Source organism: Zingiber officinale, chromosome 8A, assembly GCF_018446385.1.
Source record: "Zingiber officinale cultivar Zhangliang chromosome 8A, Zo_v1.1, whole genome shotgun sequence".
Lineage (NCBI taxonomy): Eukaryota > Viridiplantae > Streptophyta > Magnoliopsida > Zingiberales > Zingiberaceae > Zingiber > Zingiber officinale.
Window position 1 is genome coordinate 75,578,778 of NC_056000.1, and position 16,368 is coordinate 75,595,145.

The 16,368-nt window shown below is 38.1% G+C and overlaps 2 protein-coding genes across 10 annotated transcripts; one reads left to right on the forward strand and one right to left on the reverse strand.

The window, feature by feature from the left end:
- Positions 1 to 4,184: 4,184 nt before the first annotated feature.
- LOC122009590 (cyclin-T1-5-like) lies at positions 4,185 to 8,553 on the reverse strand. Of its 9 annotated transcripts, none has more exons than XM_042565796.1 (6): positions 7,899 to 8,553; positions 7,649 to 7,730; positions 6,182 to 6,319; positions 5,897 to 6,072; positions 4,454 to 4,599; positions 4,185 to 4,370 (listed from the first exon to the last, which is right to left on the reverse strand). In XM_042565796.1, the coding sequence occupies exons 1-6, from the start codon at positions 8,432 to 8,434 to the stop codon at positions 4,339 to 4,341; spliced, it is 1,110 nt and encodes a 369-aa protein (XP_042421730.1). In that variant the 5' UTR covers positions 8,435 to 8,553; the 3' UTR covers positions 4,185 to 4,338. The 9 variants fall into 9 exon arrangements, 6 of the variants coding, with proteins under 6 accessions (XP_042421730.1, XP_042421732.1, XP_042421733.1 ...); XR_006119594.1 differs by lacking the exon at positions 4,185 to 4,370 and adding an exon at positions 4,848 to 5,621 and having other exon boundaries at positions 4,457 to 4,599; positions 7,899 to 8,552; XR_006119596.1 differs by lacking the exon at positions 4,185 to 4,370 and adding an exon at positions 5,489 to 5,621 and having other exon boundaries at positions 4,460 to 5,421.
- Positions 8,554 to 8,988: 435 nt separating this feature from the next.
- On the forward strand, positions 8,989 to 15,062 carry LOC122009592 (cytochrome c oxidase assembly protein COX11, mitochondrial-like). The gene is made up of 6 exons (XM_042565802.1): positions 8,989 to 9,319; positions 9,555 to 9,607; positions 13,949 to 14,021; positions 14,100 to 14,204; positions 14,655 to 14,735; positions 14,813 to 15,062. The coding sequence occupies exons 1-6, from the start codon at positions 9,038 to 9,040 to the stop codon at positions 14,912 to 14,914; spliced, it is 696 nt and encodes a 231-aa protein (XP_042421736.1). The 5' UTR covers positions 8,989 to 9,037; the 3' UTR covers positions 14,915 to 15,062.
- Positions 15,063 to 16,368: the final 1,306 nt, after the last annotated feature.

Sequence of the window (16,368 nt, forward strand, 5' to 3'; positions counted from 1 at the left end):
CTCCATGTTTCTTGCTGGACAAAGTCATCCACAGCGCATGGCGTGGACAACTGGGCGATCGAATTGCTCTCCATACTTTCCCTTCACCTTCCGTGAAGTTGCTCCAAGGTCGGCGTCGACCATGCCTATAATTCAATCTCCCCCTCCCTCTCTCCCTCCCTCGCAACCCATCGCTGTCGCTGTGTTGGACCGAGACCGACAGCACATTGCATCACGCATGCGAGCGAGCGAGCGACCGTCGATGGAGATGATGAAGGAAGCGGAAGGCCCCGCCCACCAGTTCTACGCCACCACCTCTCTCCTCTTCCCTTTCCTCATCGCGTTCGTCCAGTTCTCCGTCCGCTTCCTCAGCCTCCTGCTCCAGCCCGGCAGCTGTTCGACGGAAAGCCTGAGAGATCGGGGGTCTCCCCGGCCGGCTGTTCCGCGCTGCGAGGCTGCGGTCAGCGGCGACGACCTCAAGCTGGTGCTGCAGGGGCTGGGGTTGGTGGCGGAGTGGGAGGCAGGCTCCGGCAGCGGGGAGAGGGTGGAGGTGGCGCAGGAGCTGCTGGAGGAGAAGACGGCGAGCTTGGCGGAGTTGGAGGAGGCGTTCTACGTGTTCAACAGGAAGGAGGACGGTTTCATAAGTGCGGAGGAGGTGTGGAGTGTGATGAGAAGGCTGGGGTTGAGGGAGGAGGTGAGTTTGGATGATTGCCGGAGGATGATCGGCGTCTTCGATCAGGACGGGGATGGCAGGATTAGTTTCAGCGAGTTTAGGAATTTACTTGAGATTGCTGCCTAATTTATATCCGTTTTTATTAGAAAAGAAGCCTCTTTTCTATTCCTGAGCAAAGCGAAACGCTTACGATTGCCTCAACTATTCATTCGACTGAAAATATTAAACAAATTCAAGATTACAATCTTTCACAATCTCTTAAGATCGACTATCGAATTTACTACGGCCGTAATCCGCCATCGCCGGTGCTCCCCAAGGCCCCCGTCGGCTGGGCGTCGTCGCCTCAACCAGTGGCGATCCTTCCGGTGAACCTCACGGCCAGCGCCGCCCGCCCCAACCCACTGGGCTCATACCACTAGGGCAACATCGACAACAGCCGCGCCATCCATCTCGCCAGCTCAACGGCGCGTCGCATGTCGACCCGGCAACCCAGCTGAAGCTGGCAGAGTCCTTCGGCGTCGCCGATGACGTGTTCAAGTACAACTTGATCGGCGACGTGCCCCCGACACAGGGGAGACCTGCCACCCTCGCTCCCAACGTGATTGAGAGGTGGAGCACAGGGCCTTTGTGGAGATCAGCCTGGAGAATCCAGAGAACTTGGACGGCTACGGCTTCTTCCTCGTGGGGTTAATCACCGCTCTGTTTCCATCACAATTTTGTTATTCTTTTTTTTTTTTCAGTTCGATCGGGAATTTGACGAACACCTTGCGTGCGCATTTCGACAACCACCGGGATGCGACTGGGGAAGTGGACGGAGAAATGTCGGAAGAATTTCAACATGATGGACTCCGTGAGCAGGCACGCGGTGCAAGTGTTCCCCGGGTCATGGTCGGCGATCCTGCAGGGGTCGTTCGACAACGCGCAGGGCGACGCCATCCTCTGAGTCGCCTCCGTCAGCCGCCCCCAGCCGGAGAGGCTAATAGCCTTTAGATATCGGCTATATTAAAATTCGAATTTCACATCTTACGATGGTAAGATTTTATGTGTTAGTCATCAGACTCTCCCAAAAAAAATTAAATCTAATGTTCCGACTAAATCTAATTTCATAGGTAATTTATCCATAGCCCTAATTAATCGGAAAGTATAAGTGGTTATACGGATGATCCAAATTTAATTCGAAAAAAATGCTCTGAGTATTTTTATTATATATCTATAATCCGATTAATCTTAAAGTAGATGGTATGATTCCATGTTCCACGTAGCTTGTAAATCCAATAAAACGTGCCAACTAACATGATAATCATACATGTCAAAATTAGAGTTGTCAGACGAATCAACCTGTGACGGGGCGGGTCGGCCTGTGGCGGGCTAACCATTTGGCGGGGCGGGATGGGCCAATCCGCCAACTTGATGGGTTGGGAAATTTCCAACCCAACCCATTCTAAGGCGGGTTGCGGGTTTGGCGGGCCAACCCGTGGGCCCATTAATTTTTTTTTTAAAAAAAACATTTCATATCTTTAACATTTTACTTCGAAAAAGTTTTCTACAATTAAATGTATACATAAACATGTATTTTAAATATAAATGAACACAAACGAGTACTTATGTTGGATGAAAAGTATTATTTTTATATCAAAATTATAACAAAGAAATATAATAAATTGGTCTAAAACTTAACTTACATATGTTTTTCAATCCGCGGGCCAACCCAAGCCCAAGCGGGCCGACCCGCGCGGGTCGCGGGCCTAGGCGGGTCGGCCCACGACGAACTTGGGTTGATAAAATTCCAACCCAATCCACTTAAATTGTTTGGCGGGACGGGCCAACCCGACGGGCCCAACCCAAATTGACGGCTCTAGTCAAAATATAAATGATATTCTGAACGAGTAATTGTGGACGATTTGAAATGGTATTATGATAAATCTTATCTCTTTCTTCTTTCATCTGTATGCAACAAAATATATCTTTGTGACTAGTCTTATTTCTTTCCACTCAAGTGCCTATAACAAAATAAAATTATCTCTTCTCTCCTTTGATTGCATGTAATAATCGGTACTGATTTTTAAATACTATCACCACAGTTTAAATACACAAGCTATCATTATGGTGCTATTTTTTTAAACAACAAAAAAATAATATCACCTTAATACTGATTTTTAAAAAGCAACACGACAACTTAAATACATCAGTTATTGTGGTGTTTTTTTTTTAAAAAACACAACCAATGATGCATAGAGAGAACACTAAGGTGGTGTCAGCTGATGTATTTAATATGTGGTGTTGATTTTTAAAAATCACATCACAATAATTATTGGTAGAGAGAATTTTTTTTTTGTTAAATGGAGATGAGAAATGAAATATATGAGATTTGTCATAATGTTGTATTTTGTTGCATACAGATGAGAGGGGAAAAAATAAGATTTACCATAATACCGTGTCAAATTACTCACATCAGATATCATCCACGATCGCTCATCTAAAGATGTGCATGATATCATTTCTCGACATAAAAAATTAGTTGGCCATAGCTACTCTTGCTTGGAATTGAACCTCGCCATTTGTAAAAATTGCCCAGATATTTGCAACCACCCTAGGAGCAAAAAATTACATGTAACTGGCTCTTTATCCTATTAGAGCAAAAAAGGTGATATGATTTACTTCATCCTATCTAATCTTGTTGATTAAATCATGTAAGATATTTTACCGACTTTTTATACGAAAGAGATTAAACATCTAATAAAATATTTTAGACCGCTAAGAATTGATCCTGAGCTATTAAAATAAACACTACCAACTACACCAACTGATGCCGGCCGACTCTCTGCTGATTCTTCAACGAGAGACTTCCCTTAAATATTAAATTAAATGGTGGAATAAAACCTATTAGTGTTCTCTCTCAAATACATAAATGAATCATTCTTTTGTTAAATATCCCCAAGATTTCGCTTTTCATTTCCACCTTAAGAGAAGGAACCATTTGAAGATTAATGAACATAAACTAAAAGCTTAAGAGAAGGTTGTGAACAATACAAAGTTAAGCATTAAGTCTTTAATAATTCCTATCTTACATCACCTAGAATACAAAAGAGCGTCATATATCACTTGGAATACAGAAAAGCATCAAAGATCAAAGAAATGATATCATCTATTTTAAATGCAATGCATGCCTATTTCAATTTGAAAGCACAAGCAAAAGCGAAGAGTTCCGAGTTTCCGAGGATAAAATGAATGCAACCGAATGAATTCAAGTAAAGCCTAAGGAGATTATTGTGTGAACATAATTGTCCTAGTCTACACCATTAAAAGGCAATTCATTATCAGAGTTCACAATTCAATTAAGTATATTTAATCATGTGTGAACATTCAAAGCATTCCGAGTTTTTGAAACAATAATAAATTATGATAAATTAGAAGTTGGAATTTTACTGATTGTGAAATTAGAAGTTCAAAGCATACACTATTTTGCTAATAAAATAAAATTTCAGATTTTATTTAGCAATTTATCGAAGGGATATCGTATTGACACAAAAAGTGGCAACATTGGGAAGTTAGATTTTTTTTCTTAGCAAGTATAAGGTTCACAAGGGCAATTACAAACGCAAACTTGATAGACATTAGGGCAGCCAACTTTTCCTGAGACAGTAAGTAGTTGCTACTATAAAAGCAGAATGAAGTCTTCCCTCGAGTCAAGAAAGCTCCATCAACTGTTGGACAACTTCTGCAGCTCCAACAAAAAGTATAGAACATAAGATAAACATCATAAGCAATCATGCGACAACTGAAAGTTAGTTAACTAGATACCTTGGAGGATAGATGGTGTCGTATGAAACTGGTGCAAAATGTTTGGATGTAATGCTGTCTCAAAATTTAGGGTCCTGGCAGCAAGAAATGCAGCTCCAGCAGCGATATGACGAGATTTAAACTGAAGGCAAAGTGAAGTTCTATAACTGCAGATCAAAAAACAGTCAGTGAGCTGTATATTTGATAGTTAAGCTGGTGTAATCAAAGCATCATAGAATGAAAACTAGGAAAAGCCATCAGCCAAACCATTTTGTCGCAAGCAGAAAAGTGGCAACGCTACATGAGGTGCTCGGTGAATTAAAATAAACATATCAGATTTGTTGGCAAATAGAAAGATACAAGCAAATCAGGACTAGAGCAAAAACATACAATCCTACATACAAAGACTCCTTACCAAAATCAAAGCAGCAGTCCATCTGATACATACAGTCTGAGAATCTTCAGTTGAAATTCTGTTTTAGTGCTAAACTATAGCATGTCTTTGGGAACCAACCATACATCAATTCCCGAAACCAGGAATACTCCAATATTCCCCTCCCATAATCCATTATTCAATCAGGAAAGTAGTATAAATTTGGGAAACAAAGAAGAGAACAATTCTCTCCTTGATGCTTGAAGCTTCTGCTTACAGTGTATATCAAAGATGATCTAATCAGATATCCTGCATTATGCAAAAATATAGGTGCATATGCTCCTTTTGGATAGTTAATAAATGCCCAAGAAACATGAGTACACTGAATGGAATGGTTTACCTCTTTTGGATAAAACAATTAGTCTGTAACTTAACTTATCAGACAGTCCTTAAGTTTGTAAAAAGGACCAGACTAATGTATGCAGGCGAGATGTCACTTCAAAAATTAACTGGAGATCACCATGCAATTGTTGAAAGCCAACCAAGACATCTATAGAGAACTTCAATTAGCAACCACCCTCAATCCTGAACACACCTGGAGATGACCATGCTATACCTGAACTAGAAAATTAAAGACATCTCGGAACTAGGATATGGATTATTTCACCTGTATAAAAATGTACCTTTACTAGAAGAAACAACATTTTCAGAAGTAAAGACACTGCAAACAACCTTTCATTATTGTAAAGGCCAGGAAGCTAGAACACTAATTTTATAAAGCAACATCCACTACCCAGGAAGCTAGATTTATTAAGCCTGTAAATATAAAACTCATTTATTAACATTGCTGAAGAGCTGAAGAGAAGACAATTTTGGTTGATAGTGAGATATACGTATTGAACAAACATGCCAATTGGTATCATATATCGAACCCTTCAAATGAATGAAAGGGAATGGGATGTAGATATTTTTTTTTATATAAAAAAAAAAATTAATAAGACTGAAGATGCTAGACATATTTTATAACAAAATAAAGATATTAATAAGCATGTTGAGAACAAAAAATTTAATTATGCTCCTAACAAGCATACCCTTTACTGACCATACTCCAAGCTAGACTATGAAGCACAGATTGTGAGAGTCCAAGTTTCCCCAGAACTGATGCCAAAGGAACAAAAGGATGCTCCACTTGAAGTTCAAAATCCAGAGTAGTCAGTATCTTTTGTTCAGTTTCAATAACCCGTTCACGGTACTGTTCAAACCATTCCTGCATGATAGATTACAAGGTTTCATTGCATCAAAATAAAAATGGGAAGAAACTAAATAAAGATCTTGAGTATAATTTCAGAAAGGCAAAAGATAGATCAAACAATTACTTTATTATGATGTAGATACGGATAATAAGGAATTCCGAGGAGTTCTGAAACTTCACATGATACCCTGAGCACTGAATTCAATAAGCATGGTGTATCTTCAGACTTAGTCGCCAGGAACAGAGCAGCAGTCGCAATCAACTGATGCAATAAATATTAAGAGTATTAGAAGGTAATAAGCTTTTTTTTTAAAAAAAAACAAAACCTAGACATACAACCAGAATAAAAAAAAAAAACCAGTTGCTTACTACAAGCTGGTGCGACACATAAAAATGAAATAAACTGATGTTGCACAACCTAATAGTTTACCCTTTTTTTCATCTTTCAAATATAAAACAAGAGTGATAAAAGGTAAGAAAAATAATGCCAAAAGTAAAGGATGGAGGAAGGAGAACCGTTGAAAACTTTAAAGTTAGCAGTAAAGTAAAATATTAAACAGTGTTTCAAGGCATATAAAAGTGTATAGGATTTACTAATAAACAATCTCTTCCTAAAATTCTGACTTGTCTCCACATCATCTAAAATATGATTTGTCCTTCATGTACTCATGCAGGGTGAGATAAGTTGATAAGCCTGTGAAACGTGTAAGAGAAGTATAGGACCATAAGTATGCTTGAAATTTTATGAATGGAAAAATTGAAATTACAAGAGTAGAGAAGAATAGAAACCGATGAAACATAGAAGATGTGTTGAACTTGATCAATATCACCAAAACCCATTTAAATGGACATTATCCTGAAACACCCTTTTAAATGAGGTTGCCCTCAAAACCCACTGGTGTAGATAAATCACTCATGATCCTTTAGGAGAAAACATATTTCATTGAATCCAAATTTCAATGCTTGTACAGTCTCAGCTGTCATTTACAAAAACCATACTACGTTGCATAAAAAAGGGAAAAAATAACAATGTTTGGGAGCTTTTGTTGATAATAATTTCCTCTAAAAAAGATATGGATCATCTTTGAAATGTTAACGTTGTGCCCTATAAAGATTGTCAACTTAGAAGGCAAGATAAGATTTTCAATCAACACAAGGCTATTTTTCCATTTTGGCAAACAACCTTACCCTTCTCTCTACATAAAAAATGTAGTGCAAAAGTAGAAAGCATGTTACTATGCAGTAGCTTATGACTTAAAAGAAATGTAGTAATATATTTTTATTCACAATAAGGTGAAGGCAAATCTCTTCTTCTTGGCTAAACAAATCTGTTTTTAAGATTTTAACTTTACGATTCACATTGGTAACTAATTGGGTTTAGTTAAGATTATTGTTCAATTGAAGGCCAAAATGTAACATAAAAAAAAGTAGTTATTTTGACAAAAAAAAAAAAGTAGCAACTTTGAATTCATCAGGCAGTAAGAGATGTATGATCGTATTCCTCTATTCTTACAATTATAAGCTAACCAATAGGTCCAATACAAATACCATCAGGCTTGTTAGGCACAATCATGGGATGTCGGTTACTCACAAATCTATCATTGCAGGCATGAGATCTCCGAAAAAAGAAACGGTGGCAAAGGACCATTGCTGCCCCAATCGTAGTTTGTGGCCTGCAAATTAAAAATAAAATCAATATAAAAAAAAAATGTACCACCAACTTTTAACGGAAATCTGTCCATCTGACATCCTCACCATAATCTACGAATACTATCAATTGAAATCTAAAAATTAAGAAAATCTACTCAAAATCAAAGAGAAGATAACGGAAGCGAAGTTACAGGTCAAGCCTGAGCCCGAGATGCTGGAGGTACGAGCAGTAGGAGAACCGCAACTCCGTTTCAAGCAGGCAATCAATGCCATCCTTCCTCGAAGGAGAGCACATCTCGATCTCGCTCCTCGTAACAAATGGTGCGCCCTCGGCTTCCGAACGTATGGGTTCCCGCTGTTCGTGTGGCTGCGCCTCGTTCAGGTCACGGCGTCGCGCGTTTTCGTCTTCTGGCCTCGGGGGGCGCATGACGGACCGACAACTAGACGACACCGTACCGCCGTTGGCGCCGGAGTCCCACGCAGGTCGGTCGGGCAAGAACCTCCTTTTCTTCGTCGGGGGCGGACCACCCGAGGCAGCATAAAAGTCGGATAACGCATGATCCCGTTGATTTGTGGAAAAGGAGAGATTCGTGAAGGTGTTCTGTGGAGCAGCAGGGTGGAATATGGCATAGGAGAAAGCGAATCTCGAATAGGAGGGGCCTGCGGCGGCGGAATTGGAGGCGGATCTGAGGCGGTAGCCACCGTCAAAGGGCTGCGAAGCAGCCATGAATTAGGGTTCGAATTGAAGAGCGAGCGGATCTGAAAGGGATTGAAGGAGAATTTGAGGGCGAGGATGAGTTTATAGGCGACGGGGAAGGGAAGACGCAGGAGCAGGAGCCCTAGTTGAGAGGGTAAACACTTAGGTAGCGTTATTTGGGTGAGAAAATATTAATGAAAGTAATATTTTTATTATATAAATAATTTATCTTGGCACAAAATGAAACGAGCGCCCTTTTTTATCAAATACTAAATTTACTTCTAAAAATTATTATAATAGTATCACATTCACACCTATAATTTTTAATATAAAATAAAAAAAATGGACATTTTACTTATTTAATTAAATTAATTATAATACGATGAATATTAATTTAATCAAATTGTAAATTACTATTAAAAAATTAAACTATTTCTGAAAACTAAAAATTTTCAAAACAATTTTATAAAACTCTAAATTTATAATTTAATTGTTAAATATATATATATAGTTATAAATAAATAATAAATGCTAAGATAAAAAATAAAAAATAACCGAAATTAAAATGAGACATTTCCACAGCAAACATAAGAACGGCAACAAAACCTATTCTTCCTCGAAGCCTACTCTCTAATGCGGCCCTTCATCTCCCACCTCCGAAATCTCTCCTCCCGGTCTCCCTTTCGCTGCCCTAGACCCAACGCCGTCGGCACTCTTCCCAACGCTTTCGGTCAGTACCGATGCGCCTCCGGCGGTGGCCTCTCAGATCCTGTCCGCGACCACAGCTCGCGCAAAACGCTCGTTTACCTCCTTGGGTTAGCAGGGGCGATGGTCGGTGCCACCTACGCTGCAGTTCCTCTCTACCGCCGGTTTTGTCAGGCCACCGGCTACGGAGGCACAGTGCAACGCCGAGAGGTGAGCTTTCTCTTTCCTCTTTTGATTTTTCTCCTCTTGGGATTTTTGACTCGATTTGCTTCTTGTGTTTTCCATGGGGTCTACTGTGTGGATGGGTTTTACTCGCGTGCACAGGTCTCCATTCTTGCAATTCCTTTTAAGGAAAAAAACATATCTGTGCATTTTTTTTTCCTGCCTGAACCGAGTTTTAAAGTGCTTTCATTTATGGTTTATAACAAGGAATAACTCCCTGCAGACTGTAGAGGAGAAGATTGCTCGCCATTCCCTAGACGGAACCAAGAATTCGAGGTGATCATTCTTTCCTTATCTTTGGAAAACTGCAATTGAGGCAGTTGTTGTTCATTGATAGATCGGTTTTAGAAGAATTAAATAAGAAAACTATTTGTTTTCCTATAGAACAGTTCTCCTTGGTTCCGAATAAGTTTGGAAAGCATAGTAGATCAAGTTAGTTTTGTTAATCAATTTTGTTTTTTTCAAAATTTTGGTGATTAATAAAATGTCTAATGATTGGAAGAAATTCTTATTATATGAATAAAATACACAAATTGTTTAATAATAGATCAAATGAATGATTCATTATCAAAATTCAAGAGTTAATTTGAGAGGAGTATAAGCAGGGGAACAAAGATTTCTGAAATCAATTAAGATTTTATAATAGAGAATTAACCAGATATGCTATTTATTTAATTTGGTAACTCATCAAGAAATGCCAAGAAAATAATAGTATTTGGATATTTGCACATGGTTTGTTTTGTTTACAAAGAATTTATTTGTGTTGGATCGGAGTAAAGGAATATCTAGTAATTTTATTGATGTGAATATGTTACTGGTGTTAAAACTTCAAAAAAAAAAAGTGAATTGTTGAGTGCTTACAACTGTATGCTTGTGTCATTTTTCTTTTAGTTCTTTACATTAGTACTAAGCAGACTTACTATATTGTTGATGTTAAACCCCTTGATGTGTATCATCTGCTAAGCATATTTTGCTAATTGGTGAATTTAGTTGAAGTAAACTCAGACCATAGGAAATTAAAGATTTTAAGTTAATTAGAATGAGAATTTATTTAGTCAAACATTAATGATAAAAAAAAGAAATAGTTAAGTTGGACATGCAACAGTGTTGTAAATGAAAGCTTAAATGTCTCTGATCTATTATTTAAGAATGAGGATAGATTGAATAAAATCTCAATAAGGTAGGATGGCTATTTTATTTAAGAATGAGGAGAGATTGAATAAAATCTTACAAAGATAGGCTGATAGGTGGTTATGTTAGAGTAGATTATATTAACCTAAAACAAGTTAGATGTTAAAACTTTATGCCAACTTGAACTTATCTATATGATATGGTCCTGAGTATAGGATCGAGTTACAGGTCGAGATCCGAATCCGTACTTGGTCATGCAACACGTAAGGGGGGAAGGGAGGAGGAAAAAAGACTCGTCCTAGACAGAGTCCAAATCACTCAAGGGGGAAGATTCGTTCTAGACAGAGTCCTAATTGCTCAATTTTTTTCTCCTCCTTTATTAATAATGACACTCCTTATATAAGGAGTCAAACATGACAAGATTAGGAAAGACCAACCATAAAGGAAAACAAGGAATCAAAAATAGAAAAACTAATTAGGCCATTATTTGTTTTCTACTATAGCAGTAGTTCAATTAGGTCATTATTTATTTTCTACTAATTAGGCAATAGCTAATTTATTTCTAATAGCTAATTAGGTAGTAATTAATTTGCTTCCAACTATAGCAATGTTCAACAAAGGTGTCCACCTCTGCGTCCACATCATCACTCCACTCTTCGGTATTGAGCTTGTCCTCAAGTTTGAAAGTGGGGTATAACGCCACTAATAGCATGAAGGGAAATTTCTGAATTCACTTCCCCCTCTTCCTCACCTTCCTTGTCATTATCAGGCACTTCAATTCAAAACAGGCGTTTACACTTGTGACCCGTGGAGTAGGATTCATCACAGTTCCTTGGCTCTCCGTTCTACCATCTCTGCTCGAGTCAGACGCTTGAAAAATGAAACAGGTGGAGTCTCCTTGCTGATGTCCGGGGTCTGGTCTTCGCCAAAGGAGGGCCTCCACTGCTGGTGCACTTGTGACCCGTGGAGTAGGATTCATCACAGTTAAAACAAAGGTCCTTGGCTTTCCGTTTTGCCATTTCGGTCCGAGTCAGACGCTTGAAAAATGAAACAGGCGGAGTCTCCTTGCTGATGTCTGGGTCTTGGTCTTCGCCAAAGGAAGGCCTCCACTGCTGGTGTTGAGCTTGGTTATGGTCCCGCCCCAATTCGTGCGTAGCAGCCCCCCACCTTAATGGAAGCACTACTTCCGTTCTAGTGCCCTGGCCATATTCATTGCAATGCTTAGGTTTTCAGGCTTCTGCAGTTCGATGTCGATACGGAGACTTCGATTAGCCCTGCAGTGAATAAGTCAACTTGTTGTTGTGGTCGGAGGTCCGAGGTCCGAGCGAGGTGAGATTGAAATTGGCGCTGGTAGTCTCTACAGATTTGTTAGCTCTCCCAAAGGGTTGTTGCTTAGGGACGGGCCAAAGAGGATTTGGCAGTGGTCTCTGAACTGCTTCCAAGTCATCTCTGACTCTTCTTGCTCTACCTGATCAAACCAAAGTTGGGTTTCCCCTACCAAGTGGAAGGCAGCAAGGCCAACCTTGTCAGTCTCTGTGGTCCTTTGGTTGGTAAAGAATTTTTCACACCTTTTAACCCAGCTCAGCGGATCCCCTTCTCCAGAATAGGTGGAGAACTCCATCTTTGAGTATTGCGGAGCCATGGTACCGCTGGTTGGCAATTCAGGTCTGACCTCTGAGCCTTTAGAAGGGCCATACTCTGCGCTGGTAGGGTTGTCTGCAGTGTGCAAAGGTGGTCGTCTAGCATCTTGAACAGTACGGGAAATCTCGGCAATCTGCTCCTCTAGTATTTGCTGGCGGCAAGTGATCTGCTCCATGAAAACTTGTTGTTGTGACATCAATCTTTCCATGAAGGCCTCGAGTTTGGATGTGATAGGATCTGTGTCACCCATGACCGGCTCTGATACCAAGTTGATATGGTCCCAAGTATAGGATCGAGTCACAGGTCGAGATCCAGATCCGTACTTGGTCATGCAACACGTAAGGGGGGAAGGGAGGAGGAAAAAAGACTCGTCCTAGACAAAGTCCAAATCACTCAAGGGGAAAGACTCGTCCCAGACAGAGTCCTAATTGTTCAATTTTTTTCTCCTCCTTTATTAATAATGACACTCCTTGTATAAGGAGGGAAACATGACAAGATTAGGAAAGACCAACCATAAAGGAAAACAAGGAATCAAAAATAGAAAAGCTAATTAGGTCATTATTTGTTTTCCACTATAGCAGTAGTTAAATTAGGTCATTATTTATTTTCTACGAATTAGGCAGTAGTTAATTTATTTCTAATAGCTAATTAGGTAGTAATTAATTTGCTTCCAACTATAGCGATCTTCAACAAAGACGTCGGCGTCCACATCACTATACTAGTTTATTTTAGTAGTTGAATCATCATTATCATCAACCCATTTTTGCTACCTAGTTATGTATGGCAGCTAGTATCCTATCCTTCCATCAAGCTCTATGGACGATTATCATTAGTGATGCTCTCTCAAGGCATTTTTTTTTGTTTCATTAAAAAAAATGTTTGTTTGGATGATGTACAAATTCAGTCCTACAAATATTGGTATGTGGATGTAGATAAAATTGCCCAATATAAAGAACACAATTAAGCGAGCGATTATTTGGATCTATTTTTTTTTTTACAAATAGTTAAGTTAAACTTCAAGTTTATTCAAGAATGTTCAATTGGGCCCTTTATTCTTAATTTTTGGTTCTAATGGAGATTCATTCATGAGTGTACTTTTCAAAAAAAAAAAAAAAAGAAGAAGAAGAAAGTATATGCACAAATAATCTTAACATAATTTATAGCATGGGTGGATGGATTTGACTAGTTGAGTCTAATTATGTGCTAGATAATTAAGGTTACGATTGATAGAATTGCAACACATGATTGAAGTTATATAGTTCAATTGCCAAGATGGTGTGGTGATTAACATTAAGTCCATTATCTCAAGTCTCAAACAGTTAACTAATCTAAGGGATTTTACTCAACATAATAATCACACTTCACAATTAAAAAGATGATTTAACCACACTTAAAAAGTTAAGCATATATTTCCACCCTATGTTCCGTTTACTTTTTAATTGTTTAAATAACAAGGCCTAATCAGAACTCTACGTGCTCCTTGCAGAGTACTCAATCCTTGTAAAGTACAACAATTATTTTCTAAGCACCTAGATTAGTATGTTTCTCTAGTTGATGTATCAAGTGAACTGATGTTAAAGCATCTCCCTTTCATCATTCTCTCTTGATACGAAATCCCCTCGCATGTAAATAATTTTTCCAGTTTGAACTTTGGCAATAGTGGTTTTCCTTCAGATTTCGATAATTTGGTTGACATTAGAGGAAGAAATTTGTAACAGGTCATCAACCTAACTATGAACAACTTGATTGTTAATGAATGATTGTTGTTGTCCGTTACCTGCAGTTAAGGCAGACATATTTGGCCATATAGGTCATTCGATATTAGTTTGATATCTCTTTCTGCAGGGATGTGATTGTTCAGTTTAATGCTGATGTTGCTGATGGAATGCCTTGGAAATTTACTCCAACACAAAGAGAGGTTGTTGTCATTAAAAGATTATATAAGAGCTGGTTTTATTGTGCTCATAACTTTCTATAGTTGTTTTGTATCTCTTAGGTAAGAGTTAAACCTGGGGAAAGTGCTCTTGCATTTTTTACTGCTGAAAATCGTAGCTCGGCTCCCATTACTGGTGTTTCTACATACAATGTTACTCCTATGAAGGTATGAATCCCAAAATTGTAGTGCATGCTTCTAAACACATTTTTTTCTTCATATTATTTGTCACACAAGATAAAATGGCATTTCTGTAATTGAAATATTTATTGATAAAATGCAAGTTAGGTTGCTATTTTGCTATGTAGTATCAGGAGGCACTATATTTTGTAAAGGGTGCATAATGGTTGCATTCTTTGATATGGATTTAGTGTATGCTTTGACACTTTCAACTTGTCAACATTTGGCCTGAATCTACTACTCTTCTTGGCCCATTTACTTTGAAAATGGAAGAATAATAGGCAGGATATGTAAATTAAAATATCATCTATTTTTTTCTCCCATTTGTCCATAAGTAAAAATCCCATAATAACACTTCTTAGATTTGGTTTTGCACTTTTTTTTTTCTTTTTCAAAAGTTGGGAGAGGTGTAACACCTTTGTGATTAACTTTTGATAGGCTGCAGTTGATTTCAACAAAATTCAATGTTTCTGTTTCGAGGAGCAGCGACTTCTTCCCGGAGAGCAAATTGACATGCCGGTGAGAAGAAAAACTCATGCTATAAGTTCAGATTTATGCATCTTATTTCTTATGACAATATTGAAAATTTTCCGCAGGTATTTTTCTACATTGATCCAGAGTTTGAGACTGATCCTAAGATGAATGGCATCAACAACATGATTCTTTCATATACCTTCTTTAAAGTTAATGATGATTAAACTATAACATCACAAGTTCATTTAGGATGGTCAACTGGGACTTCTAATACTGGTTGACTGTTTTTGTATTATTTATTTGATTAGTATTTATCGTGGCAATTGTACCGTGTTCCTGGTGGAATAATTTTACAATGGCTTTGGAGCATAAGAAATGAACTCCAAAACATGTAGTTGCTAGACTTAAGCAATTGTAACAGAGAGCTGATTTTGCAGATGACTAGGTTCCCGAGTCAACGACAAACTTTTCCCAGTTCGAGATAATTTTGGTGTACGGACAAATATTGTTTTAGTTGGCTTTGATTCAGTTAATTCTTATTGAGTAGATCTTGCAAAATCTACTCAAAACAAAGTTTCTGCCAGTCAGTCGATAGGTTTTAAGTGTTAGATAATCATTCAGTGCGCACTCTTGTGAAATGTTGAAGCTAAAATGGTTGAGTTTGATTTGATAAAGTTGGACAGCACTGACCTGCAAAACCAACATTTAGAGGTCTTACATGATGCTCAAGTCTGTATGAGTTTGAATAGGTGTACATTTGCTCCGGTCGAGAGATAGTTCATGGACTCAACAATGTACTTGGTCTAAGCACTCTTTGTTTGACAATCGCCGTGGTCAGACTGTATTGCAACATTTGTTTCATATATAGTTTAGTATTATTTTGTATGTGTTTTATTTGAGAATTCAGTTTAAATAGAGTCAAAGAGCCTTGGAATGTGATTTTTCAACATGATGCACGGTCTGGTTGTACCTCCTGATAAGGCCGTGCATCATTTGAAGAGTTAGGTATGAAACAGAGCGACAATTGAAGCTTCTAGAATGAAACATGACTGTTCGCTGAGCAAATTTTTAAAGGTCATAATTTTTAATTCGGATTAATTGCCCATTTTCAGGCTCCAAAATTATTATTTTTGTGGATATATGATGGTCTGTCTCTATTTAATTTTTGTGGATATATGATGGTCTGTCTCTCTTTTCAAATTTTTTTTTTGTATTTTAAGAAAATGCCATCAACTTTTAGAATTTTTTTTTAAATTTTGCTATCTTTGAGAGTTATAAAGGAACTAAAGACACTTGTTTAAGGTAGCTAGAGATTAAGGGGTTCAAAACCCGTTCCCTATGAAGGGGATTTTTTTTATGACAAGGAACCCTATAAGATCACTACTTCAAGGAGTTATCAGAGATTTCATCCACCGTCGTGCTTGAAAATCTTTTCGAAAACGACGATTGACACATAATTAAGTATTCACTTTTCTTTTTCTTCTTGATTTTGAGTTGTAAAATATTTTCTTTCTCGTCTTTTGGTTGTAACTCTATTTCCATAGAATAGTTAATTCTAGGATGAGAGAGTAGTTCTATAAATTGTTGACACTTGTTTCATGTTTATTTATCTTTTTTTATTACATGATGTGTTTGATTTATGATCTGACTTTAGTATGTACTATGATATTATCATGCA